At 45.1% G+C, this 27,783-nt stretch overlaps 2 protein-coding genes across 7 annotated transcripts in view; one reads left to right on the forward strand and one right to left on the reverse strand.

Moving 5' to 3' along the window:
- Positions 1-1,822, reverse strand: part of EXOSC7 (exosome component 7) — a 35,775-nt gene extending 33,953 nt beyond the window's left edge. For both annotated transcript variants that reach the window (XM_017522078.2, XM_037732093.1), the window contains exon 1: positions 1,719-1,822. In XM_017522078.2, the coding sequence (XP_017377567.1) occupies positions 1,719-1,775 (57 nt within the window). In that variant the 5' untranslated portion in view covers positions 1,776-1,822. The remainder of the gene's footprint in view (positions 1-1,718) is intronic.
- Positions 1,823-1,867: 45 nt separating this feature from the next.
- Positions 1,868-27,783, forward strand: part of ZDHHC3 (zinc finger DHHC-type palmitoyltransferase 3) — a 58,569-nt gene continuing 32,653 nt past the window's right edge. For all 5 annotated transcript variants that reach the window (XR_005197158.1, XM_017522044.2, XM_017522058.2 and 2 more), the window contains exons 1-2: positions 1,868-2,102; positions 18,677-19,006. Coding sequence is in view for 4 of the 5 variants with exons in the window: in XM_017522044.2 (XP_017377533.1) it covers positions 18,701-19,006 (306 nt within the window). In the remaining variant the exon portion in view is untranslated. The remainder of the gene's footprint in view (positions 2,103-18,676; positions 19,007-27,783) is intronic.

Raw genomic sequence — 27,783 nt, forward strand, 5'->3', positions numbered from 1 at the left:
AGTTTCGCTCTTGTTACCCAGGCTGGAGTGCAATGGCGCGATCTCGGCTCACCGCAAACTCCGCCTCCTGGGTTCAGGCAATTCTCCTGCCTCAGTCTCCTGGATAGCTGGGATTACAGGCACTCGCCACCATGCCCAGCTAATTTTTTGTATTTTTAGTAAAGACGGGGTTTCACCGTGTGGACCAGGATGCTCTCGATCTCTTGACCTCGTGATCCACCCGCCTCGGCCTCCCAAAGTGCTGGGATTACAGGCTTGAGCCACCGCGCCCGTCCCGCTTTTGGGCATTTTTATGCCCCCTCACACACAAATAACATACAAGTTCCCCAGTAATACACACATATGTCCCACTATTCCTAATCCTGAATTACATCTAAAATTCGCAACTGTGAGTTCTGACTTCATTAACCAGGCTTAATATGCAAACTGTTGGCTAAATATTGGCATTTCTTTATCTATAGAGGGCCCAGAAGGTAAAAGCAGGTCACGATTTTTAAATGGACATGGCCTTAACTCACGTTGTGGAACTTTAATGATAGCTGGCCGCTTCAATCTAATGGCTACATCCCAAGACCACTAACTTTACTGAGAGAGGAAAGCCATGAGGAGGGGCTGTCACCAGAACTCTGCCAAGGGTGGGCTGAAGAACTCTGATAGGAGGACCACACCGTGGGTTAAGTGGAGACAGAGCCAGAGGAAGATACAGGGTAGCTCGTTACCACGTCCAACGTTTTTCAATCCTCGTTCTGGAGTGGTCAAAACCAGGGGTTTAATGTAGAGCACAGAGGACGTTAGGTTTTAGCTGCCTAGGATCTTAGTTCTCCATTGGCAAAATGAAAACAGCACTTATGATACCAGCTGCCTAGCCGCTGTCTAAAAACCCTTCCCCTTTACTGGCACAGCAATTTGTATTTTCTTTTCTTTCTTTTCTTAGACAGTCTCACTGTGTCGCCCAGGCTGGAGTGCAGTCGCACGAGCTTGGCTTATTGCAATCTCTGCCTCAGCCTCCCAAGTAGCGGGGACTACAGGGGTCCGCCACCACGCCTGGCTAATTTTTGTATTTTTTAGTAGAGACGGGGGTTTCACTACGCGGCCAGGGTGGTCTTGAACTCCTAACGTAGTGATCCGCCAGCCTCGGCCTCCCAAAGTGCTGGTATTACAAACCTGAGCCAACGCTTCTGGCCTGCCTTTCCTCACCTCGTAGTTGGGACGCGCATGCGAGCTGAACCCACTTTGAAAATACAAGCTGCCATACAAAACCCTTCTCCCTTTATTTGTACGGTAATTTGTATTTTACAGTGCGTTCACCTCGCATGTGCCTCCCAACCACGAAGCGAGGAAAGGCAGGCCAGAAGCCCACCTCCAAACTCCCCATTTCCTAGAAAATAAAACTGAGGCTCGGACCAGTTAAGTGCACGAAAGCCGAAGGGATCGCCATGGGCGATGCTCTCTACGAAAATACCTCCGGGACTGACCAACGCTTCCTGCCCGGGTTCGGAATCTTACAGACCCGCAAAACTGCAAATGCGCTAGCAGTCTTAAAAACGTCCGCGTTGCCAGCTCTGAAAGACAAACGCCAGCCGCAAAGCCGTTTAATCACAGGTAAACGGAGAGTCGCCGCAGCTCGACTGCCTCTTGCTTGGCGAACCCAGGGCAGGCCGCGACCCGCAGGGTCAAGCTGAACCCGGCGGCCGACCCAACGCCGCTGCTGTCGCTACCTGTACGCCGTGCATGATGTACACCTTCTCCGCCTCACTCAGCGCCACGGACGCCATGCTGCCGAGCTGCCCCGCGAGCCAAACGTCATCTGCGCGCGTCGTCTCCGCTGGACCGCTCCCCCACGCCCCACCCGCCGCGTCCACGCGTCATCAACCTGCGCGGCGGCCGCTCCTGCAGCCGCGGCCGCCGCCACCGCCGGGAGCTCGATGGGCTTCTCCTGCGCGCCGCCCGGTGTCTGGCCGAGTCCAGGGAACCGCGGCGCCTCGTTCCGAGGAGCCATCGCCGCAGCCGGAGGCCGGGTCCCGGGTTGGGGACTGCAGGGGAAGGCAGCGGCGGGAGCCCCACCGGGGGCCTGGGACTGGGAAACTGCCTCCGGCTTCACGGTCAGTTGGGAGGGGAAACTGGGATTGGGGTGAAGAAGCTGGGGTGAGGAGAGCCACACGGGCCGGAGGACTTGCAGTGGGAGAGGTCTGCGGCGTACTTGCTCAGAGCTGGAGTTGACCTAGGAGCTCGTGTGTGTGAGTGTGTGTGTGTGAGTGTGTGAGTGACAGAGAGACCCCGACTAAGGAGGGGCGGACGTCGTGATTGGTCCGGGGGTGGCTGTTTCCCCGCTTTTCTCCCCTCTACTTCTCTAGTCCCTAGGAAGGCTGAAGAGGAGAGGCGATGCAGCCCTCTGTAGGTAGTTCTCGGTGGGAAGGGTCCGGGCTGGGAGTGGGGGACACTAGACCTAAGGCGTTCCCACCCCTCCACCCAGGAATATCTCTCGCTGACTCGCTCACTCTGACCGAACGCTGACCCAGTGCCTTGTTGGGACCTCTTTCTTTGGGTGCTTATCAGAGCATAGTCCCACAGACTAGGGGGAGGAGGCGCTTGGTAACCGGCGCTAGCTGGTGCGCAGTGCCCGGACGTCCCTGACGCTTCCCAGCGGGAACTGGAAACCCGGCTTGATGGAAGTGATCGCTGGGAGCAGTTGCCCGAAAAAAAACCAACCCCATGCGATGGCCGAGTGGGAGTAAAGGCATTGGATGCCAGGAGAGGATATCTGCAAGGTGAAGCTGGGGTCACCAAAGGAACTCGTTTAGGCGCGGCGAAAAAAGTATGGTGCAAGTTTTAAAGGAGCCGTGTGGATAAATGGGAGAAAGTTAACCCGAATTAGTTGAAACGAGGGCAAGTTGAAGCGAGTCTCATGACTTTCCTGATGTTCCATTTATGAGGACCCTCCCTGTTCTCAAAAGTGAAAGTAACCCTAATTAGCTTGATCAGCCAAAAAAAAAAAAAAAAAAGGTTGGTATTTCTCAGATAATGATTCAAATACAGTTTCAGATAACTATTGGGAGCCTACTATAGATAGGCTTTGTGCTACCTTTGGAACACAAGGCAAGTAAAACACACTATGCCCAGAGAAGTTCCCTGGGCAGCGGTTCAGGCTCCGGGGCCAACATAACCATAGATCATGGTTAGAGCTATCATGGTGGCATCAGTGGGCACAGTGGGATTGGGAGGTCGTCTGAGGTTACAGAGAGGAAGTGCTTGCTCACATTCTTAATGATTAAATTGCTGAACTCCAAAATTGATTATCAGTTCTTAGTAGACTGGACATTAGATATTTCTTATGTCTCTGCATAGTTCTCTACCAGGGCACCTAAAAGGAAGACATCTTGCAGGATTGGACTTTGCCTTCCTGGGAAACTGGGAGAGGTGAAGCCGGAAGGGCTTCCACCCTAATGAGGGCACAGGTGCCCCACCTGTTGTGGCACACAGATGTGTTTGTGTGTGGTTGGACAGCTGGGTTCTGTGTGCGGAGCTCTGTGTGATAAGATAACATGCGATTGCTGATGTTAGAAATGGTATTTTCTAGATGTGCTAGAGATCTGCTCAGAAAGGAGAGACCCTGGAAGCGGGATTTTAGAAGCTAGGATATGTAAGAGGTCTGAGGATTTAAAAGGTGACAGCAAATGGACAGATCAGCAAAGAGGAAGAAAAGCTTGAGTTCAGAAACCATGGGGTCATCTTTACGTCAAGATCTTCCAGTGTCTTTTAAAATATACAACGTATATTTGAACTGTCCCCCTGACAATTGATAGAAATTCCATACTGGAGAAGGGTTGGCAGTATTTGCTAAATAATGTTACAAATGATATTAGGCTAAGTAGGTATGAGAGATGTAAACAGTAGAATGTTCCTTTTTAAATTGTTTACTAAAACAATGACAATCTTGGCGGGGCATGGTGGCTCACGCCTGTAATCCCAGCACTTTGGGAGGCCGAGGCAGGCAGATCATGAGGTCAGGATATCAAGACCATGCTGGCTAACATGCTGAAACCCGTCTCTACTAAAAATACAAAAAATTAGCAGGGCATGGTGGTATGCACCTATAATCCCAGCTACTTGGGAGGCTGAGGCAGGAGAATTGCTTGAACCCCAGAGGCAGAGGTTGAGGTGAGCCAAGATTGCGCCATTGCTCTCCAGCCTGGGCAAGAAGAGCGAAACTCCTTCTCAAAAAAAAAAAAAAAAAGTGACAATCATCTTTACTAAGCATTCTGCTTACATGCTGCCAGAACATTTTTATCATTTTTGCTGTAATAGAGCATTGGACAGCTTTAAAATCCATAAATTTAGAGTTCTTTTTTAGTTTATTGAAGTAATTAAAGAACATATGATAACCAAAAAAAATTAAGAAGTCAAAGATGGCACAGTATTCTATTAAACCAGCTTGTTTTTCTATCACTATTGGATTCATTTATTGAATGAATAAATGAATTGGGGCATACTAATCTGTAAGGCTGTTTATTCTAAAACACTATACTCTAATTTTCACACTAATTTACATAATGCTTATTGTATACCAAGCATTGTTCTAAGCACTTTATAAAGATAAAGCGATTCGGTCCTTGCAACAGCCCTGTGAAGCAAGTATTTTTATCCCTATTTTACAGATTGCAAAATGAGGCACAGAGAGGTTAAATGCCTTAACCAGGGTCACAGGTTATATCGTTGGTAAATGGCAGAACCAGGACTTGAGACCAGGTAGTCTAGCTGTCCTGCCCACTCTCCTAACCATCACCTTACACAGCCTTCCCCTCGGTTTTATTTCATTCACCACAGTATTTGGTCCCGATTTTGTTATGCATTGGTTGCTGCCCTATGAACTATAGTTCACCTTAATTCCAAAAGCAAGGAGTCTGTTCAAGCATAGACTCATATCCCTTGAATCAGTTTTCTAAAGGAACATGGAATGTGGTGCTGATGGGAAGTTCCTGTGTCTGTTGTAGCCCAACCTTTTAAACAAGGCAAAAGGTTATGTATGAGCAGAATAGAACATTAACTCCAAGTAGCTAAGGAGAGAGCCCTCAATGGCAAAGAAGGCTGATAGATCTGATACTAGGGCTGAGTAGCATGCATGGAGACCCAGATTCCAGCCATATGCCATACTCAGAACAAATGTCTAGTAACTCTTCAGACAGTTAGTGTCTGCATGCCTGTGAGTCCCTAGTGTTCTTATGAGCATAAGAGATAAGAAACCCAAAACACAACACCTGCCTAAAAGTAGTGTAGAATTTGTTATAGTAGGGGATCCCAGAACCTTGAACTAGTGCATGAACAAGACAATAAAATAAAGTGCTCAATTGAGACATGTGGCAATTAGAGAGAGGCCAGCCTATAATAAGGTGCTAATTGTGCAGGACAGGTATCAAACACAAAAAATAAAGAGCTGTTGCTAGCCACAAGCTGGGAACAATAACATTACAGAGCCAGATGTAAATCTGTCCCACCCAGTCTTGGTTAATTAAAGCAATAAAAGCCAGTTACAGAAGAGCTTCAGGGCAATGCTGAATCTGTGGTGCTGACATTGCAGAGAGCTTTTTCTGGAGACAGAGTGTCACTCTGTTGCCCAGGCTGGAGTGCGGTGGCACGATCTCTGTTCACTGCAACCTCCACCTCCTGGGTTCAAGCAATTTTTGTGCCTCAGCCTCCCGAGTAGCTGGGATGACAGGTGTGTGCCACCACTCTGACTGATATTTGTATTTTTGGTAGAGACTGGGTTTGACCATGTTGGTCAAGCTGGTCTGGAACTCCTGGCCTCAAGAGATCCACCTGCCTCAGCCTCCCAAAGTGCTGGGATTACAGGCATGAGCCACTGTGCTCAGCCACAGAGAGCTCTTAAAAGCCCAGTAGGAAACCTTCTTTCTATTCCTAGTCTTAAGCAGACATGGCCACATTTTAGGCCTTTTCCTTTGCATTTTTACCATTACCCCAGCACCCTCAAAATGTACAATATACGCTACTGTTTTCCCTATAGATCTGTTTCCTTTAAACACTTTGCATTTCTCCTACCTGCAGCTTGTCTTAAAGAATACTAGATATTGGGAAGCTGAGGTGGGAGGATCCCTTGAGCCCCAGAGTTTGAGTCCAGCCTGAGCAACATAGACCCCATCTCTAAAAATAATAAAATAATAATAATAAAATAATGATAGAAATGAAGAATATCTGTAAAAAATACTGTCATAATCTGGCCAGCAGGTCTCCATCTGTCTTCTAGACATAACTTGGGATTACAGTGATAGAAAAATTGCTAGTGATACATGGGTAGAGCTTACTCTTAATTAGAGGAAGGGTTATACAGTCTTCTTGTGTGTTTCATTTTGAAAAGGCGACAGAGTGTTTCCTATGTCTCATCAGGGCATATTTGAGAAAAGGGGCTCACACATCCTGATTACCAAATATGGAAATATTTAAACACACACACACACCCTGATAGTCATGGAAAGTAACAAAGTCTCAGGTAGAAATGGAGGGGTGATATCTCAATATTGACCTGCTAGGGGGAAAAAATGAGCCTGATGCCATGCTGCCTCTAGTTCCTTCCTGTTTTGCATTTTAAAAAATCATTTGCTTTCCTCCTTGGAAGCAGATTTCCAGAAACAAATGGTCAGGTCATTCATGGCTGTCAACTGTGAAGGTGAGAAGACTCCAGGTGCATGTCCCACTTAATTAAATCGTACATCCTAATACATTTGAAATGCATGGGAAATGTCATCATTTCATAGTCTCCAAACCATAGCCTTCCTAGTATGTACTGACTTGGTGATTGAACTCTTTGGCTTGAACTCTTGGCGAGACATGAACACATATTTCCTGTTTCCCATTCCGGGTGAGTGGAGATGGAATGCCTTTGGGTGAATCACTTTCTTACCTTAGCAGGATGAGCCTAGTGGGACAATACAGTTCTGACCACAGTCCTGTTGCAGTAAAGTATTCGGTATGTCAAGTGTATGTTTCTAAACCAAGAAATAGTAGCAGAGAATCTAGAAAGACAGATTGGTTAGGAAGATACCAATCGATGGTGGAAAGACTACCAGGTATCTTAGTGCAAAGATTTGGGCTTTGCTATTAACTTGCTTTATGACTGTGAACAAGTCAGCTAACCTAAGTCTTATTTTGCCCTCAAGTGAGGATCTTACCAAGTTATAAAACTCAGAATGGATCCTGGATATGCAAATATTTGAATATTGGAAATGGCCATATTTAACTTGGGGTTTTTAAGATTCCTTTCATTTACCACTTTATTATACTTGATATAATTTGCTAGTGCTTTTTCCACTCTGAAAAAAATGAATGAACAAAAGCAAGTGGTAATTTTATGCTGTACTTGATTGAAAAAAACTAAACATGCTCAGGAAATTACTAAGAGAAATACAGTAGTTACCAGTGGGCATCTTTTTGAATATTATCAAATGGGGAAAAGACGTTAAGGGCAACTTTTGGTAAAAACGAAAAGGAAAACCCAAGATATTAACAAAGAAACTGTTGAATTTGCTCCTGAAAACAGAGGACTCATAGAATCTCAGCCCTGCAAGGGGCCCTACCAATCAGTGTGATCGTCCCCTTGTTTTATCAAATGAGGAAACTGAGGCCCAGAATGCTAACTGTCTTGCCTGAGATTGTGAGGTTAGTGAGAGGCAGGATTGGGAGTAAACTCTGGCTTCTTGATTCCAAGCCCAGTCTTTGTTCCCCTTAGTACTAGCCTCCCTTCTACTTTCGAAGCCCTCTAGTGAATGTCAGAGAGCCCTCACCAGGTAGGCAGGGATGTCTTTCTCTCGGAGCCCAATACCGCCCCTTTCTGTAGTCCCAGGTTCCTCCCAGGGCCCTGCTCTTGCATTGCCATTTACAGTACCTGGAATAAGTGGTACCAGCAGATTCCTAAAAGTCAAATGGCTCTTCTTTTTGAGCCATAGTACCTAGTACAATTGCAATAACTGGTTATCTCTCTTCCCTAGCTAGTCTTTTAGAATTCTCTAAGCACTTTTGCTTTTAGTCCCTAAAAACACCCAAGCTCTGGCCTGAGTGATGTCACAGTGGCTGTGTGGCTACACATGACACAGTGTGGCTCAGGTGCCATTCTCAACACCCTCAGGTGGGAACCTTTGCTGATTGTTCTTTGTCTAGCATGGAGTGGTGGGGTGGGGGGCTTTTTCTCAGAAAAAACAGCATTCTGGTACTTGGCCCCACAGGAAGTATTTGCCAGCAAAAGCAGATTTTAGGGATTCAATCCTAGGGTGACTCTTCTGGCTGAGCCTTCACAGTTTTCCTGCCTCCTAGGTTAGGGCAGGATCAGTATTCTAAATGTTGGCTGATATTTAGCCAGGGCCCTGGCTTAGAGCCCAGAATGCTTGTGTTCAGGCCTGTGGCCTGTGAGCACCACTGCATGCAGCCCACCCCATAATGCCACCTCTGCATAACCATGTGTGGGCAAGATAGCAAAACTGTAAGTAACCCAAGGTCACTGATGGAAACATCAGTACTCCTCCCCCTTTTATTTTCTAACTATTAGACAAAATTTAATTGTAGTAAGTAGTGAAAATCAGGCTGTGGGACAAGAGCAGACTTTGGGAGTATATCCTGTCTCCACCTCTTCCTGGACGTATGAATGTAGGCATGCTTCAGTTTTCTCATCTCTAAAAGGGGGATGGAAAAGGGAGCATTTATACCTGCAAAAGAGAGTAGACATGAGAATCAAACAGGAAGAGGCATGTGTAGCAAGCAGCCCAGTGCCTGGATGGAGGTGGGTAGTGGACATCTTCAGTGAGGGTCAGGAAAGAATCAGGGCCCCACCCTACATTCAGCATATTCCACACTGTGGCAACGCTCAGGCAAAACTGGAGCCTACCCTGATAGAGGCCAGAAGGCAGTTCATTGTCAAATGAGATCATGCATTGGATTACAAAGGGGTTCACAAACTATGAGAGTATCACCCTCATCGACAAGTGTTCTTTGGGTAGCTGGATCAGTCACTTATTGTTGCCTTTATGAAGGTGTTCCTGCTGGCTTACAGACTTCCTGCAAGGAGGAGTTAACGCAGGGAGATGGCAGAGTAGCTGTTAAACAGGTGGTAGTAGTTACCATCCATTAGACCTGGAAAGCAAGTTAGCCGCCTATCTGTGAAGACCCACTGACAACCTGAGCTTCACCTCTTCACTCATCTGTAAAACAGGCTGGACCAGGGTTTGGAAGAAGCCAGGTAGTTCTCACAGTCTCTTTCCAAACAGCGATGTTTCTGAGGGCCCAAGTCTGTGAGGTAACCCAGTGGGTATCATGTTCCATTAATGAGACAGGTGTCAGAAGGGGCTCATAGAAGAGGGAATGCTCAATTTTTATTTATTCGTTTGTTTGTTTGTTTGACAGAGTCACACTCTGTTACCCAGGCTGGTTTTCAGTGGTGCAGTCTCATCTCACTGCAGCCTAAACCTTCTGGGCTCAGGCAATCCTCCCATCTCAGCTTCCCAAGTAGCTGGGACTAGAAGCACACACCACCATGCTTGGCTAATTTTTTAAGATTTTTGTAGAGATGAGGGCTCGCTATGTTGCCCATGAGTTCAAGCCATCCTTCTGCATGGGTCTCCCAAAGTGTCCTTACAGGCATGAGCCACTGTGCCCAGACTTGTTTTTAAAGAATAGGTATTATGGATACCTAGAAGCTAGTGGAAGGAAAGTCTGCTTAGAGTCCTTTTCTTGAGGTTTTTTGTTTGTTTGTTTGTTTGTTTGTTTTTTTAACAGTCAGAGATTAGAGATCCTAGTCCATCCCCTCACTTTAGAGAGGAAGACGCTAAAGCTAAGTTGCAGAAACTTCTCCTCAAGTCCCTCAAACCTGTGTAAGGGAGCAGGAAGTAGAACTCATATTTCCTGCTTCTGCATTTCTCTCATTCCCGCCTTGGGTGAAAAAAAAAAAAATCTATATGCTGTGCAAAAAAGGACAGTCTCTGACGGCAAGCAGAGCTGTTTTGAATCCTGGCTCCACCACCGCCTCGCTCCATGCCTTGGGAATATTCCCCAACCCCTCTGAGCCTTACTTTTTCCATCTCTGCAATGGTGAATAAAAGCTGCTGTGCTGGGTTGCTGTAAGAATTAAAACGAGCTGCTTTGCGTAGTCCTGAAGCACAATCGGCATTCAATTAATGTTGTTGTCCATCTCCATTGCTCTAGCCAGTACTGCATGTTTTGCCTAAAACGTAAGTTTTCAACAGAATGTCAAAAGGACTTAAATTTTCACATTTGTAAAAAGGAAAATTGGACTAAAATCTACTAGATGGTCTTTAATATTTCTCCCAGTTCTAAAATGCTGATTTTTTTTTTTTTTACCAGTTACTCTTACAAGTGGTCTTCTTTTAAAGTAGTCTCAATATTTCTTTTCATTGCAATATATAAATGACACCCATGAAAAGGGAAAGTAGGCTGGGCGTGATGGCTCACACCTATAATCCCAGCACTTTGGGAGGCCGAGACAGGTGGATCACCTGAGGTCAGGAGTTCAAGACCAGCCTGACCAATATGGTGAAACCCATCTCTACTAAAAATGCAAGAAAATCAGCCAGCCATCAAGGCGTGTGCCTGTAGTCCCAGCTACTTGGGAGACTGAGACAGGAGAATTGCTTGAACCTAGAGGCAGGGGTTGCAGTGAGCCAAGATCATGTCCTGTGAGACAGAGAAGAGAGAGACGAGAGAGAAGGAAAGAAAAGGGAAAATAGAACATGTTTCTATAACTTCAAATAAGTTGTGTCTTCCATAGATCTCCAACATTTGTGACATTCATTATATCACACTAAACATGAGTGTGTCATTTTTCCCAATTAAAAATATTTTAATAGAAACAAGGTCACACTATGTTGGCCAGGCTGGTCTCTAACTACTGGGCTCCAGTGATCCTCTTGCCTCAGCCTCCCAAAGGGCTGGGTTTGCAGATGTGAGCCACTACACCGGGTTGGGTGCATACTTTCATACTATTTTTTTTAGTAGATCAGTAAAACCAGGAGTTGGTAAAGTAGCCAATCGCAATAAAATCATTATAGCAAGTAGAGGAACTGTTAGCCTCCGTGAGCTATCCAAATCCCAGACTGTTTTCTGAAATGAAGGACATTAGTAGGAGTCTGAGTGTGTGCATGAATGGGTTTTACAAGGAGGTGGTCAGTTATGAAGCAAGAAGGAAATTTCAGTTTACTGACCACTTCCTGGTTTCCTCAGTGAACTGGAATATGTGTAAGGTTTGGCTTGGTGGTACAATATTTTACTTTTTTTTTTTTCCATTTGTTGTTTGTTGAAGGCTGAGTATGACAGAAACAAAAGGCAGGCAGAGGGAGACAGCCCCTGCTGTAGAGAAAGAATGTAGACTGGTTGGTAAAGATCTTATGAAACAGGCCAGCTCTCTCTGCCTGCCTGGACACTTACCTTGGCTAGCAGGGTGTGCTGCAGAAGATAAGGAACCTTTCTTCTGTTAGACTTCAGACCACACCCTTAACCTTTTTGAAAAAGTTTAGTGACTCATCCTGTGTTTTAATGAAATATTTCAAACATACTGATTCATGGTTCATTCTTTGTTTTTCTGAGACTCATCTAAAAAGTGGGCATAAAATTTACAATCCTTTTGGATTCTTACACAAATTAAGGTAATTGTATTGCAGATGAAGTAATTTTCTACTTGACCAGTTTTGTTTCTAAAGCTTCTAAGGCAAAGACCATGTATTGATCTTTGAAGTTGTGAATACTTTCGGCCTGTCAGTCTAGAATGTGAGAAGTTCTAAAACAAAACAAAACAAAACAAAACAAAACATATTTTTAAGGCTGTACAATTTAAACCATAGAAGGTTAATATTATACTAATTAGGGTGAATTTCAGCTGAGAGTTATAGAAACATCAGAAAAGATGCTACCCTTTCAGTGGACATTTTAAGTGATTGTTTAAGGGTAGACTGGACTATTTAACTGTGGTAAGAATTAGTTTAGGTGGGAATTCAGTGTTTAGGACAAGTTCAAGAGGATACCAGACCAGCCCTCAGCAGCAGTCTAGCATAATACTAGATTTATTAAAATGTCACATATTCACTTGAAACAAATTTGGGCTTAAGCCAAAAGCATCCTGTTTTAGAGTTTCTACTATTTTGCTGATGTTCGTGATACCTGCTAAGAAGTTGATGAAATTGAGTTTCAGTTTTATAGTTCCTTCTTGTAGAGACTCAGAAAGTTTAATCCTTCAATTTTTGTTTTAAGTATTTAGATAATCCTTATCTTTAAGCCAAGGGGAGATGATTACATGTGATTTTGAGTTTGTTAAACCAGTCTGTGTACAGTTATTTCATATGCTCTAATGGTTAATTGCCCTTTGTTGATGCTTCTTTAATCTATGTGGTCTCAAGATAAACTTGTATGCTGTTCACAAGCACATGAATGTTCATGTGGATGTGAGAATGTGGGTGGATGCGGTGTTTTAGAAAAGTAATCCTCACAAAGTGCTTTGAGTCACTTCTAAAGATTTGGTTTTAGATCTGGCTGAACTACTCCATGACTTTAGTGTAGGATCTTGTTTTATGAAAGCAGGTGAATAGGACTTGTTGGCAATCTGAGAGGATGGGGGTCCTTGGGACACTGTGAACTGAGAACAGCGACATTTTGGGACTCTAATACATTCAGTAGAGAACTTTTATGTTTTGTGTAACAGTCATGCTTTTGACCCCATCCATAAAGCGTGGACTGTGGGTCAGGGTTTGTTTTGTTGTTGTTGTTGTTGTTGTTGTTGTTGTTGTTTTCCAAATGATAGGTTTATAGGGATTTGCTCTTCATTCAACAAATGATGTAGCTAGATTCTGCCTGTCACTAGCAGTCAACACTTAGCCAAGCTAGTTCATCCTGGCCAACAAGATGAAGTGCCACAGTGGGATGGGGCCTGAGAGCTTGGCATTAGGTCTATGGTGTTCAAACCCTTTGAGCTGCCTGCCATGGAGAGGAAGCATGGGGATTGAGCCATAAGTAGTATACCTCAAGGCTGACCCAGCAACCCAGTCCACTGAATACATTTGTGTCTGTTAGTGTGTAGGTTAGTGGAAGAGCACGCTTGAGATCAGGTATAGTGAAGCACGTGTGTCATATATGGATCTGGAGGCAACTCTCAGAACCAGAAACAGTTTTTCTTGTTGCTTTTAGACTAGCACTAATTTCAGGCATTTCTTGGTTTTGGTTTTAGAACTCTAGGAAGGAATACTAGCTGATTTCCTTTGACTTCCCACACACTGCCCCCAACAGAGCTCAGATCATCATTTTGATACCACATCTTATCATGAGGATCGCTGGCACTAGGGAGCTCCAGAACGCCTCTGGCCTATGGATCCATTTCTGCGGTGACTTCCTTACCCGCCCCCCAGGCTTAGTTCCTTTGCCTTTCTGGGCTTCAGTGAGCTCTTCTATCAGGTGAAAGGAGTAATTACTTTGAACCTGGAATACTAATATATGGAGGACCTAACTCTTTTTAATAAAACCCTTAGCCAAAAAACTTGTAGATTACTGTAATTCAAATTACAAAATGATCATTGTTCTAGATCTTCCTTGGGAAACTGTCAGCCACTTAGAGTAACAGAAAACCTAATACCACCAAAATGAGACTCAGGCCTGTTGCCATAGTGCCTCCCTGGACTTGTTGGCCTCCGAACTCAGACCTCTCATCTGTCTTGCCTGTCACTTCCAGAGTGGCCTTGCCACAGCATGAATACTATCCCCTCACAACTTTCCCCAGAAACTTTATGGCTCACCGGTACCTTTCAGGATGAAATCTCATCTCATTATAAAATTTAAAGGCTTTCTAAAACACAACTTTCTCTTCCCTATAAAGCCTCATCTCCAATCACCTCCTCTCTTCCCTGTAAAGCCTGCATGTGTCCACAGGCACGCACACAGCCCTGGACATCCTGCCCCTCCCCGTCCCCACTAATACCATCACTTTCCCTGCCAGGCCCACCCAGCCCCCCTTATCTTTGAATAAGCAGCAGGCGTCACCTGGCTCCCGGCCCTGCTCAGAGCCCACCCCTTCAGAATTCCCTGCCATGAGAAAGCCTATGTATTTCACTTATGGTTGTTGGGGGTTTTGTTGCTTTTGGAGTTTAAGGTTTTTTGGTACTATTTCCCTTTTGTGGTGCTATTCATTAGTCACCTATGTGTTAGCATTATTGTGGGTGTGTCTGTTTGATTTTTGTGACCAGTCACTCAGGAACTATTGATTTGAGCACATTTACCAAACACTAGGCTACAGAGCTAAATAAAACGAGACTTGCAGGTTAGTAGAGAAAAGCAAATAAGACTAGTGTTATTAGGTTGGGAGCTGGGGGAGGGGACTGGCAGGGCCTGAGCAGGGCAGCACACACACATTATTGTCCGCCACATCCCTCGTGTGAGCCCCCTGCACAGCTCCTTGCATTTAGTATCTGCTCCATGAATGTCTTTTTGAGTTGAACTGAATAAAAAGAGGAGACTTTAGAGAGCAAACAGGGCAAGGGGCCAGGCTGAAGGGGACAGGGAGGGGGAACTAGAGGAGGCTCCCCCTCTGAAAGCATGTGCTGGCAGAGGTGGTGTTAGGAGTTTGGGGCCCATCCTCGGGGGCCTTGTTCCAGAGTCCTGAGCAACCAATTCTGCCCACTCCTTGGAAATAAGGACACTTGTTGGGAGGAGGGTTCTTGACAGAAGTCTACTGCTCAACCCTAAGGATTGGGGTTTCTCTAATTCAAAATAGAAAAGGAAAAGGGGGGTCTATATTTGCCTTTTTGGTTTTTTTTGGGGCAAGGTAAAGGAAACATATACAGTTTATTTCATGGTGGGTTTTTTGCCATATTTCTCAGATTTTCAGTTGGCTAATTCAAGGAACAAATTCTTATTTGAAAGCTACTTCTGTTGATTTTGGGAGGTCTGGGGGTTAAGCAACCTTTTTATAGCAGTATGCCTTTCTTGGTTTCGATTGGGATACTTTAAAACTCTTAAGTGTGGAATGTGCCTTTCAGATCAGGGCTTGGTGTCAGGCCCTGACAGGTACACATTTGGCTGGGTCCTTTCCTAGATCTCAGGTTCTTGCTCACCAGTGAGGGTGATGAGAAAACAGAGCTCCTCTGTACACTCTTTGGTCTCACATTGTTTGAGGATGGAACATTCTGGTTACTTCAGTAAGAGTCTGTCCACTTACCTCATGGTTCCACTTGGCACACCTCCACCATCCAGAATATGGTCACAGTCCTGAAAGTAAGCAGACAATGCCTCTAAAAGGTGGGTCTGGGATCACAAAGCTCATGCATCCATTTAATCAACATATGTATTAAGTGGCTACTCTGTGCCAGCAACTGGGCTGGCAAGGGGAGGAGTCCCCTCAAAGACTATATGGTGAAGAGCCTAGCAGTTGTTCCCTGAAGGCCTATTACCCAAAACGACTACCCTTTTGCAAATAAATCTAGCAAGACTTAGTTTATTCACTTTTCTAGCCTACAGCCAATTAGCAGTAGTAAATAGAGGATATATGGGGATGATTGGTGACTGTAGACACAGAAATGAGTAGGCAGGAATGGAGGAGGAAGACAAGGAATCATATACAGAGATGCCAGAATGGCAATTACTACAGTCTGAGCAAGCCAGTTGATGTGAGGCTGAGACCTAGTGAATTTCAGTAGCCCTGAGGACATCATTACCTAACACACTCCAGTAGTTGATGTTCCTGGTAATAACTCTAAATCATTCTAGAAGAAATGGATGGTTATTGTGCTTAAGGCACAAACAGCTATAATACCTTTTCCTTCCCTCCCTCCCTCTTTCCTTCCTTCCTTTCTTCTTTCCTTCCTTCTCTCTCTCTCTCTTTCTGTTTTAAGATTTCCATCTTAACCATCCAAGTGGTTAAAATGTGTTTCTGCTTGGAAACAAGTCACATTTATCCGAGAAATTACTTACATGGAAGGGCTTATTCCTCAACAAAACCATGCACATGAAACATAACTCTTGTTTAATCAAATCACTGTCATACATACAATCAAGAATGAGGAATTGTCAAAGGATAGAATGCAACCACTCTGAATATTCTGTGAATATAATTCAATCATTGGAAGTCTCTAAGGATTGCTCTAAAATTGATTTTCAGTGATTATCCATTTATGAAAACCATACCATTTATAATAATCAAAGAACAGTTTGATAGAGCACACAGGTTACGGGGAAGTGGCCCGCCGGCTGCAGATGACAAGAGGTTTTGCTGCCACAGATGTGGGTGGGATAGTGTGAGCTGTAACTGACCATCTCCATCACACTAAGCCGTTCTGCCAGGGAAGCAGGATCTGTTATTTATTTGATAGCCAACAACTGCTTGGAACCAGGTGTCAGCAAACTTTTCCATGAAAAGCCAGAGAGTAAATATCTAGGGCTAGCTACTCAACTCTTGCCATTGTAGTACAAAGGCAGCCAGAGACAATATATAATCAAGTGATGCGGCTGTGGTGCAACAAAACATTATTGGTGTTAAGCTTAAATAGTAATTGTGGAACATAGGTAATATAAATATAAATCTGTATGGCAGGAGGAAAAACCAAAAGAATGCTTGCAACTGGAGGTTGTCAGAATGTTGAGCTTCAATCAGCTTTTGAATCATTGCAGGATATCAGCTTTTCTTTTGTTTGGTTTTCCTTGAATAGAGCTTGTAATTTTAGAATTTGCTGGGCACAGGTCAGGTCCCAGACATGCTGATCTCTGATCTTCTACTGTCCTGTTTGGTGCTTCAGAAGGTGGGCCTGCATCTTTTAATGCATTTAGGTTGTCTCTGGCAGGACAACTTGCCACTGTCCTCTGGAGAGCACAGGATTGCTCTCTTAGAAAAATTTGTTTGATGGACCATCAGAAACCAAGACTTTTTCTCTACTTGAGATGGTCATTCTATCTCTATGCGTCATGACTTCTTGTTCCCTAACACAGTGATAGTGACTGTATTTGTTGAGTCGATGTTCCTTTGGTCAAATATGTGATACACATTTAACTGCCCTTCAGCCATTAGTTCTCTGCCACCTTGGGAGGAGTGGGCCTGTCCTTATTCTTCCTTACTGTTCTGCACAGCTTTCGACTCTAGAATGTCTGTCGTTTTGAATAGTAGTTACTAGTCTGCCCTCCTAGATTTTGGGACATGTCCTTACTATTCATAACAATACTGTATTCAATCCAGATGCTTGGTTTCTTTGCTGGAGGTGAGGGCAGTAGAGGAAGAGGAAAAATTAGAAAGTCAAGGTAAGGATAGAGAATCCAATACAACCATTGAAAGCCTGCCTTTGCCCTTCAGAGCCATAGTCTTCAGGAAGCACACATGGCCAGTGCTGCTTTTGAGTGATTTCTTCTGTTGTGTAGTTACCTGAGTTCTCAAAAGACGGAGGTGTTCTTACCTATGTCATAGCCTGTGGTATAGGTGGCTTTTCCATGGCACCTACATCTGGTAGGGAACTTGAGCCATCACAATTTCTAACTGAGAAACCTGGTTGGTGATGCAACAGCCCAGAGAGGTTAAGATAAAGAAGAAGAGAAGGGAAATCTATGCTTTCTGTGTCTTGTAGCACATGCTGTGGATAGACATTAGTCATCGATTCTTGGTTATTTCATTGCTGTCTCCAGAAACTTGAATTCCAGCTTCTAGAGAGAAAGGGTGCTTTGCTCAGCACTTGTTTCTGAAGGCATGGTTGTGTTTTTTAGAATACATGTGCATAGTCTGTAAGGTGTACAGAGTGTTAGGATCTATATCATTCATTGCAAGCACCTCCACCAGTTCCCTCAACCCTCATATCAGCAATCCTTGGAGGAGGTGTCCAGGGCTGGAATGTAGGTGTTTTCACAGGTGAGGAAACAAAGGCACATGAAGCACCCCACAGCCAGGTGGGGTTAAAGGATGTAGGAAAACATCCTTTAGCTCCCTCCCCTTCTCTCTGCCTCTCCTTGCCTCTTAAGTCAAAATTTGAACATATCTATTGAGGCATTGTTTACCCAGTAGATCTAGGAGACCTAGGTTCTAGTACCACCTCTAAATTGGCAGGCTGGGCCAGGCACAGTGGCTCATGCCTGTAATCCCAACACTTTGGGAGGCCAAGATAGGCTGATGACTTGAGCTCAGGAGTTTGAGATCAGCCTGGGTAACATGGTGAAACTCCATCTCTACAAAAAAGTATAAAAATTAGCCAGGCATGCTAATGCATGCCAGTAGTTCCAGGTACTTAGGAGGTTGGGGTGGGAGGATCACTTGAGCCTCAGGTGTGAGGTCGAGGCTACACTGACCCAAGATTGTGCCATTGTACTCCAGCCTGAGTGACAGAGTGAGACCCTGCCCCGTCTCAAAAAAAAAAAAAAAAGATAAATTGGCAGCCTGTGTCTGCTGCTGCTGCTCTAGCTGACCTTGGGCAAGGCATTTACCCTTTAGAGTTTCACTTTTTATTATCTGTCACGTGAAGGTCCTCTTTCAACAAGACTAAATTAACTCTCAGAAACAGGGAAGAACTCACATTTTAAATGAGCACGGTGTTTAGGTGGCTTTGCACATAGAGGTTTACAGGTAGGTAATCACAACTCACTTTGGGCGTGATTTTGTCAAACCTCCTTGATGACAAGACAACACCAAGTTTCTGGGTTCTTTCCTCTCTTTCAGATGCCAGTATGGACAGAATAGCTTATGATGCTTATCCCCACCCACCACTTCCGAAACATTGAGCGGAAACCAGAATACCTCCAGCCGGAGAAGTGTGTCCCACCTCCCTACCCTGGTCCTGTGGGAACCATGTGGTTTATCCGTGACGGCTGTGGCATCGCCTGTGCCATCGTTACCTGGTTTCTGGTCCTCTATGCGGAGTTTGTGGTCCTCTTTGTCATGCTGATTCCATCTCGAGACTACGTGTATAGCATCATCAACGGAATTGTGTTCAACCTGCTGGCCTTCTTGGCCCTGGCCTCCCACTGCCGGGCCATGCTGACGGACCCCGTGAGTATGTCTGGGCTTGTTTTGACCAGCCCACACTCTCCTCCTCTGGCCCTGGCATGGCCATAGCCTGCATGCTCCCCCTGGACCTTGGGAATTTTGAGAACAGGAGGGCCAGGGGAGGGTGAGTAAGTGGACCTCTGCCTTGTTCAGAGTTCCATGGAATTCTGGCTAGGGAAGAGGGGTCAACACCTGTACCACAGGCTATCTGTCTTGGTTAAATGATACTATATGTACATGGATATATACATTTATTGGGCCTGCTGTAGGAGGGGTTTGGTCTAGGGGAAACCTGGCCTCTGGTTAAAAAGACACAGATAACCTTGACGACTGGGGCCAGATAATCAGAGCAGAAAGCATGCCTGAGGGTTGGGTCAAGATGGGGCTGGAACTAGGTGGATGTGAAATTAAAGCCACATCCAATTCCAGGAATCTGCACGGAAATGGCCTTCACTTTACTTGGGCGAGGTGTATCTTTTCCTCAAAAGCTGAACAAGCCTGTTTCAGGCCGCAGCGAGTGCTCTTGGTGAATATCTGTGGGTCAAGCAGTAGTGTTCTGCTCAGTGACTTAACTAAATATACCAAGCTACACATGTGTATACTGAATATTTGTGCACCCTGGTATTAAACCCGCTCTTCTGTTCCTTCTCTTGTATGGGAAAAGCAAGAGAATACATTATTTGATAAAGACCTACTGTGGCTTGTTTCTGTATGTGGGATGTGTGTGTGCAAATTAAGAGAGGGAAAGCACTGCTACTAGCAGTGACACTGGCCATACAGGTTTTGTTTCTGTGAGCCCCAGGGAAAGTGCGGTGATGAGGATGATGATGATGATGATGATGATGACAGGCCTGAGCTAGAACTTGTCTCGAAGGGCTCCATTTCCTGCTAGTTCAGGTGGTAGATTAATAATAATCAATTCCAAAGGAAGGCAGCTTTCCCAGCTCAATTACATGTCAGCCACTGGTCCAGACAGCACCTGTGTTCATGCGCAAGCCTCAGGGAGACCAAACACACTGATAGGCAGGGGCCTGTTGGCCTAGTATTATTAGCACTGCTTACAGGACAGCCATCACCTGCGGGAAGCCATGTATATGGGTATAATCCTAAGTGTCCCCAAACACAAGGATATAAAAGAGTTTTCCCAGCAGCATCTACATGGTCATACTGAAAATAAGTTAAGGATTTATTCAGAAATTTTTATGATACCGTTGCTATTGGGGATACAGAAATAAAAGACATTGCTTTGCTCCGTTCATAATTTAGTATCTACTAAGCCCCAGATACTGTTCTTACTCTCAGGATGCCCTCTGTCTAGAAACGACAGGTGACGATAACCCTGTGTGATGAAGGCTGTGACAGAAAGAAACATGGATTGCTGTGGGAGAACAAGGGAGGGGAGATTAATCAATATATAGGGGTGACTGCTTGGTGAAAGCAATGCCCAAGCCAACTCTAGTCTGAGCAGTGGACTTGGAGAACAGGAAGACAGGCAGAGGGAGCAGCTTGCACAGAGACATAGGAATGCAGAGCGTGGCTCCTCTAGACACCAGGAGTGGTGGGAACTTGAGAAGAGAATGGACTTAGGTTGGTGATGTGGGTGAAGTGCCTAAGGAGAAGGATAGGAGTTGGATGAGGGGCAGTTCAGGGCCCCTGAGAATTTTCAGCACATCTTAAAACTGTCATTTTACAAGTCTCACTCTGGCAGTAGTGAGGAGGAGTGGCACTTGGTGTGAAAATAAAATGAATGGCCATGTTTCCTCAGTGCCCATTCTGTGAGAGATTCCTTTCTGAGCAATGGCTACAGCTATGAGCAAGACAGATACAAATTCCTGCCGTCGCGAAGCTCACTTTGTAGTGACAGGGTCAGGTAATGAGGACATGATTGAGCAGGGTATTTTGGAAAGTGATGAGTGCTTTAAAGACATTAAGATAAAGTGACCAAGATGATGTGCTGGTGACTTTTCTGGGGCAAAGGGGGACTACTTTAGGTCAAGGTGGTCTAAGAAGGCATCTCTGAGGTGGTGCCTTTTGAGCTGACATGAATGACATGAAGCTACAAGCCAGGCAAATGAAGTTCCAAGGGCAGAGGAAAGAGTAGATTCAAAGGCCCAGAGGCAGAAGCGTGCTTAGCACATCTGAGAAACAGGCCTAGGACCAGGGTGATGAAAATATGGTTGCGGAGGGGAGAGTAAGAGTGGTTAGAAGAGGTGAAGAGGGCCTCAGAGGCCAGATGTGCAGGGCCTGGTAGGCGTCATGATAGGCCTCGCTTATTCTAAGTGCAGCTGGCAGCCATCAGAGAGACAGAGTGTAATCTGATTTGCAGTGTGCTTGCAATGGAGGTACAAGGTGTAATGAATAGAAGCAGAGGACTAGAGGTATTGCAGTGGTCCAGGCAAGACATGGTAGCGGCTCGGACCAAAGTGGGAGCAGTGAAACCAGAGAGAAGCTGTTGGATTTGGCATCTGTTTTAAACTACTCATTTCCAAGCCTTTCTGTACCATCTCAGAGAGCTGTTTAAAAATACTGATGGCTGGGTTTCACCCTCAGAGACCACTATAATTGGCCTGGGGACAGGGCCCTGGGCATTTGAATGCGTTAGAGCCCCCACGTTTCCCTCACATTTCCCTCTCAAACCAGGCCTGAGAACGCAGTTCAGAACTGACAGAATGGAGAGAGATTGGAGAGTGTACTTTTCAAAGTCTTAGCCAGAGCAGCTTGGGGATCACTGGTGCCAGTTATTGATTAGGAAAGTCTGAGGAGAAATCAAGGCTTATGTTCAAGTCAAACTGCCACTAAAATTATGTGCAAGCAAAGACGCTAGCTGGGCAGTAAGCAGTCAGTCTGGAGCTGGTGGAGGATCAGGGTTGGAGAGAGAGTGTGGAGGTCGTTGGTTTCTAGAAGACATGTGAAAACAGGGAAGTGGATGTTGGGCAGTGGGAGGGGAGGCTTCTGCCCTGGCATTCCCACTGACCTCATACACATGGGCTCTTTACCCACCCGCATTGAAGTGTGCAGCCTCCTCTCCAGAGACCTTGGCCAACTGGCCCTTGCAGTGGATGCAGAAAAGCATGATTCTCACTATGATGTGTTGCTAGCTTCCAATCCCAAAGCAGTGAAAGGCACAGACTGTATCCTAAACCACAGTTAGCTTCCCAGAGGTGTATTTTGCTGGTAGCCCCAAAGAAAATGGGCCAAACAATGAAGAATTTACCAAATATCTACCATTAGTAAGGGAAGCAACTCAAAGCATGTTCTACAAATGTTCCCTATTTTAGGATCTTCATGCTACCACCTGCCTCTCCCCATCCCCAGCACATGACATCTCATGCAAAAGTGGGGCTGCAGAAATGGGAGCTCCTCAGGCACTGGAGGAGCACCCTGGGCTTCCAAGGAGCAGAGTTGGAAGCCCAGGTAATAAGCAGATCCATTAGGGGGATTCCTTATTGATGTTGCAGAGGAGTCTTTTTTAAGAAAGGGATCACTGCAGGGTTCTAAGGAGTTCCCTAATGGGATTATAATGTTTTATGTCTCAAGAATTCATGTTGCACATACTTTTTCAGAACAGTTTACATCCAGAGGCTTTAAGTAATGTATGCATTGTGTACCACTTTGATTTGTTATCATTACTAGTCAAATATATGTGTGTGTATATATATATATTCCCTCAAGCAGTTACTTTACCCCTTTCAGCTTTGAAATAATAATTCCAAGTGTAACATCTGAACACTTGGAACCACCATAGCCCTCTAAACCATTTATCAGTGATTTACTCCAATGTAGCAGTAGATAGGTCCACATAGAGCTTTAGCAGAAAAGGAAGGTGGGAAATGACTCACAGATATGTAAACAGCCTCCTTGGAGCTGAGACTGCCATTTGAGAAACAGGGCAAAAGGGACAGGTCTTGAAACAGGGAAGAGAATAAGTGGACAGAGGAACAGGTCAGGTGCCTCACTTGGCCAGCAGGCTGGCCTGGAGACGGCGTGGGTGTAGGCAGGAGCACAAGTCAGGCTGACCTTTGATCTCCTGACGCCCTCTCCTTGCCCACTCTGAGGTTGTGTAATGTCATCAAAGGAGCCTTCTGTGTTCCTAAAACACTTCAGACGTTTAGAAGTCTAGAATGGCTCCACGTGCCCTGAGGAGGCAGCCTCTTGAAGACAACCTGGACTCAGAAACCCTTATCTTCGTACCCTTCTCTCTCTCTTCCCCATTTCTCAGTTTCACTACCTTTTCTTTTCCAAATTCCTCATTCTGTGAGCTCCCTCAGGAATCCTAAGGGGCTTCTTTATTTCTGAGACAATGTCTGTCTCCCAGAAGATACTTAAACCTGACAGATACAGGTTGTTTCTTTTTGTCCCAGCTGCCAGGAAGCTCAAAGCCAAGTGTTACACAATCACAGTAATTGTATAAACCCTTATGATCAGCATATTTTTGCCACTCCTTATTTGGATCTTATTGTTTATTAACTTCATAAATTACTTCAAATCTGAGACTTGAGAAAAGAAGGAATATACAGTCATGTCACTTAATGATAGGGATGAGTTCTGAGAAATGCGTTGTTAGGCAATTTTATCATTGTGTAAAGATCATAGACTATATAAAGATCATAGATTGTATTTACACAAACCTAGATAGTACTACATCGTATGGAATAGCTTCTTGTTCCTAGGCTGCAAACCCGTGCAACATGTTACTGTACTGAATACTGACTATGGGCAACTGTAACACAATATTATTTGTATATCTAAACATGGAAAAGGTACGGTAAAAACATATTATTATAATTTTGAGGGATTCACCATTGACTGAAACATTATGATGTGCAAGAGTGGATTATAGTCAATTTAACCACACTGTTAAGGAAAAGAAAATTTGTCTGTCTTCCTGCTCCCCAACCCCCAATTCCTTTTGAATCCCACTCTGTGAACACCTTGCCATAAACATAACCTCCATGACTTCTTAGACCACTACAGGCCACTAATTTTCATTTCAGCTGCCCATAGTCATTTAGCGGAAATATTGGGGCTTACTTCAAATGTGCAATTGGTACTCCTTTTGCACAGCCTTACTGAGCATGTGCTGTGTTCAGAGCCCACTTGGCAAGTATTTCCTGGAAGGGTAGCATGGCAGTATGATGTTGGACCTGTGGGAACATAGAGGAGGAATAGCAGGCCAGGTGCTGGGTGCAGCCAGAAAAGGGCCTTGCCCATCTTGCCCAGAGGTATTGGCACATTCATTGCATCAGGTTAGGGGACTTGCCTCAGGGTCCATTGAAGTATTGTGCTGCATTCTCCCTCATGCCAGGCAACTTCTCACCCCTGCCCCCGAGCAACTTATAAATGCCAAAAGAAAAAGCTTTCTGGCTCCAGAGAGAGGAAAACAGCGCATTTGTGGACCAACTAGCTACCTCTTACTTTTCTGTGGAGGAGACACTTGGCCATTGATGCAGGCTTCGGGCTGGTTACCATGCTCCTGGGAGAGCTGTTAGAGGGAGTTTCTACCCAGACTGGTGGGTGTGCAGCAGCTTTGATCCCATGGCCCTGAAACAATTTAAGCAGGTTTTCATTCTTGTTTCTTGAAATGGATAGAATGTTGAGTCCTGGAAGTTACTGGCATTTCTTTAGAGCCTGTCTCCACTACTTTCCATTGTTTCCTTTTTAACATTATCATATTATCCTAGATACTCATTGAAACAGCCTTATTATCCTAGGCCTGTTTCAATCTTAACATTAGTGTGCTGAGGTAGTTGTCGGTAGAATGTTATTGTGACATCAGAAAATTTTTTTAAAAGTCTTTTTTAAGTCACTTAATAAAATTACCTGATAATTATATGTTTGTCTTCTGATTGTGGCAAAGGTTCTAGACTCGGATTGCCTGAGTCAGAATCCAACTTCAGCCACTTTTTAGCTGTGTTACCTTGGGAAGATGCTTGACTTCCCTGCTTTAGTTACCTCATGTGTAAAATGAGGAATATCACAGTCTCTACCTCATAGGTTTATTGTCAGAATTAACTAACAAGATACACTTTTGTCACAAAACATTTGGAACTGTGCCTGGCCTATAAGTGCTCAATAAATGTTGTATCATTGTTGTTCAGCTTGGGTTTATTGAATACATTCCTCATGCCAGGCCGTAAGCAGTTTGCTGAGCTACAGGTTGACAGACGTTGTCTTGTCCTCCAAGAATGTACTGTCCTGTAGAAGAGATGTGTGTAATTAAATGATGTGTGCCATGCTATACATACAAGCTGTGATAGCACAAAGGCCAAGTAATGGGTTCTGCAAGGAGGGTCCTGGCAAGCTGGAGAAGGTAAGGGTTGGGTTGGTGCTAAAATGGAGCCCCTGGGGGTAGAAAGGAAAACTTAGAGAGAATAGTGCCTTTGGGAAACTCCAAATAGACCACAGGGAGGGACTGTCTGCAGAGGGAGGTGGGACTGGATTGTTAGTCCAGGGCTGAGATATGCCAGCCTCGTGAGCCCTGCCCAGGAGCTCGGACTTTGGTCCATGTTCCCTAGGGAGCCAGTGAAGGTTTTAGGCCAGGGGAATAATGTGATCAGATTTACATTTAAGAAAGTTTACTCTGGAAATTAGTGGGGAGAAAGGATAGAAGTGGAAGCTGCAAGATTTGGGGCAGGAAGACCTGGGACATTCTCTAATAGTCTGGGGCAAGTGATGATGGGCTGAACTAAGGCATGACAGTGGCATGGAGGGGAGAGCATGGGATTCAGGGCACAGTCTGAGGCAGAATTAATTGGTGGAGTGAATGGGATGTGGGGAAGAGGGTTAGAAGAATTGGTGGTGACTGTTGGATTTCTACCCCAGGTGACAGGGTACGTGGATATGCCATGGACCAGGAAGGGGAGACTTGAGGGGACAGTTTGGGAAGAAAGCAGCAGGTTCAGTTTTAGCTGTGCACAGTGCCTTTGGGACAGCCAGATAGAGAGATCTGCAGATTCAGAAGAGGTCTGAGTTGGAGCTTGTGATTGGAGCATCATCACTGAGTGATGATGGAAGTAGGGTTGTAAAGAAAGATTGTCAAGGAGAGAGTGCAGAATGAGCAGGGAAGGAGGCTTTGGGTGAAACCCTGAACTCTGAGGAACACCAGTGGCCTGGATGGGCGAGATGCCAAGAGAAGGGAAGAGGCACAGCCCTACAGACAGGGAGGAGGACAGTGAAGAGACCCCAAGGAAGACAAGGGCTAAGAATTGACTTTTGGATTTGGCCGCAGTGAGTTGCTCAGTGACCTAGTGAGAACAGTTTCCTAGTGTGGAGGGATTGGGTTCACTGAGGAGTAAGGGAGAGGTGAGCAGAGATATCAAGTACACAAGCCTTCAAGCAGCTTAGCTATGAAAGGGCAGGGAGAGCTCAGAGCCTGCTAAGAATACAAGGAGAAAGCTTGGAGGTAATAGTATGGGGTGCCTCAGGGCCAAGATTGGCCGTGAGCCTTGCCTTCCAAGACAGTAGGTACCAATGGGTCCAGGGACAGTGGGGCAGTGAGTTGAGGAGTATGAAGAGGATTTAACCCCAACAGCCTCAATTTTCTCCAAAGTAGAAAAGGAAGTGAGCAGTGGTCAAGGAGCGTACTAGAAGTTTGAGCTGCCTACTAAGGGGAATGGCTGGTGGAGGGACATCACGCCCTACCCCACCCCTAAATACACACAGGCGCACATACAAGTACCATTATGTTCCTTCTGCACTGAAAACTCAGAGCTCTGTGCAGAGAATGTGGAAGGAGTTCTGCCATGACTAGAGCAGAAAAGCTTTAACAGCTTCTACACACTTATTTTAAACCAGATTTAAATTGGTTCCACTCTGGGGCCAAATATGTATTTTGGAAGCTATATGATCTGCTTTTATGGGCCTATAGATTTTTGAAAGTGTTTTTAGCTTACTAAATACAAAGAGAAAAGACTGTAAGAATATGTTTCAGAATGTTAGTAGTACTTGTCTTGGGTGATCAAATCAGAGTGAATTTTTCTTTTTCCACATTTTCATCTGTATTTTCTTTCTTAGAACTATGAACAAGTATTACTTTGGAAATGAGGGAGATAAAATCAGTGCATTTTGACCTGCTAGGCTTGCAGCAATGTGGAAGCTTCAAGACATGCCTGTGGAGTGTGTATGAATGCGGGGCAAGGGGTTAGGCATTTCTTAGTAATACAAGCATGACAGCAGTTGTCTCAGGCCTTCTGACCCCCTGCCGTCTGTCCAGAATTGTACAGAACAAAGTTCCTTCCCATGAACTAATAACAAAGAGCTATGAAATCTGTGGAGATGAGCCCAGAAGAACATAATGCGCATTTTTAAAAAGAATGAAACAAAAAACTATCTGAGGCAAAGACTGGAAAGTATGTGTGAGACTCCTCAGTCTGGGGGGTTGGCGCAGCTGCTCTCTGGCTCTGAGAAATGGGCTCAGGTGGCTGGATGGGTGGGACCCTGCCTGGATGGAGATGGGCCTTTTGGGAGATACATGCAAATGGAGTTACATTAGAGGGGACACATGTTTAAAAAGGCTGAGCTGCTGAATGGTGTCTCTACTCATGGTCTGGAATAACAGGCCATAATGAGAATACCAAACGAGAGCTCTGATTGCCTTTTATGGGTTAGAAGTTTCCTCTTGCAGTCTTTTATACTGGCTCTGCTGGGGTTCACAGTACATCCTGGTGGCTGGGACCTTCTTAAAAACTGGGACCACACAAAAAAAATCACCTGGCCCATAATTTAGGAAAACTCAGCCAAGTTGCTTCATCTCCTTGGGTGAAAGGATGTCCCTTTGCACT

The sequence above is a fragment of the Cebus imitator genome, unplaced genomic scaffold (assembly GCF_001604975.1).
Source record: "Cebus imitator isolate Cc_AM_T3 unplaced genomic scaffold, Cebus_imitator-1.0 Scaffold0, whole genome shotgun sequence".
Taxonomy (NCBI): Eukaryota; Metazoa; Chordata; class Mammalia; order Primates; family Cebidae; genus Cebus; species Cebus imitator.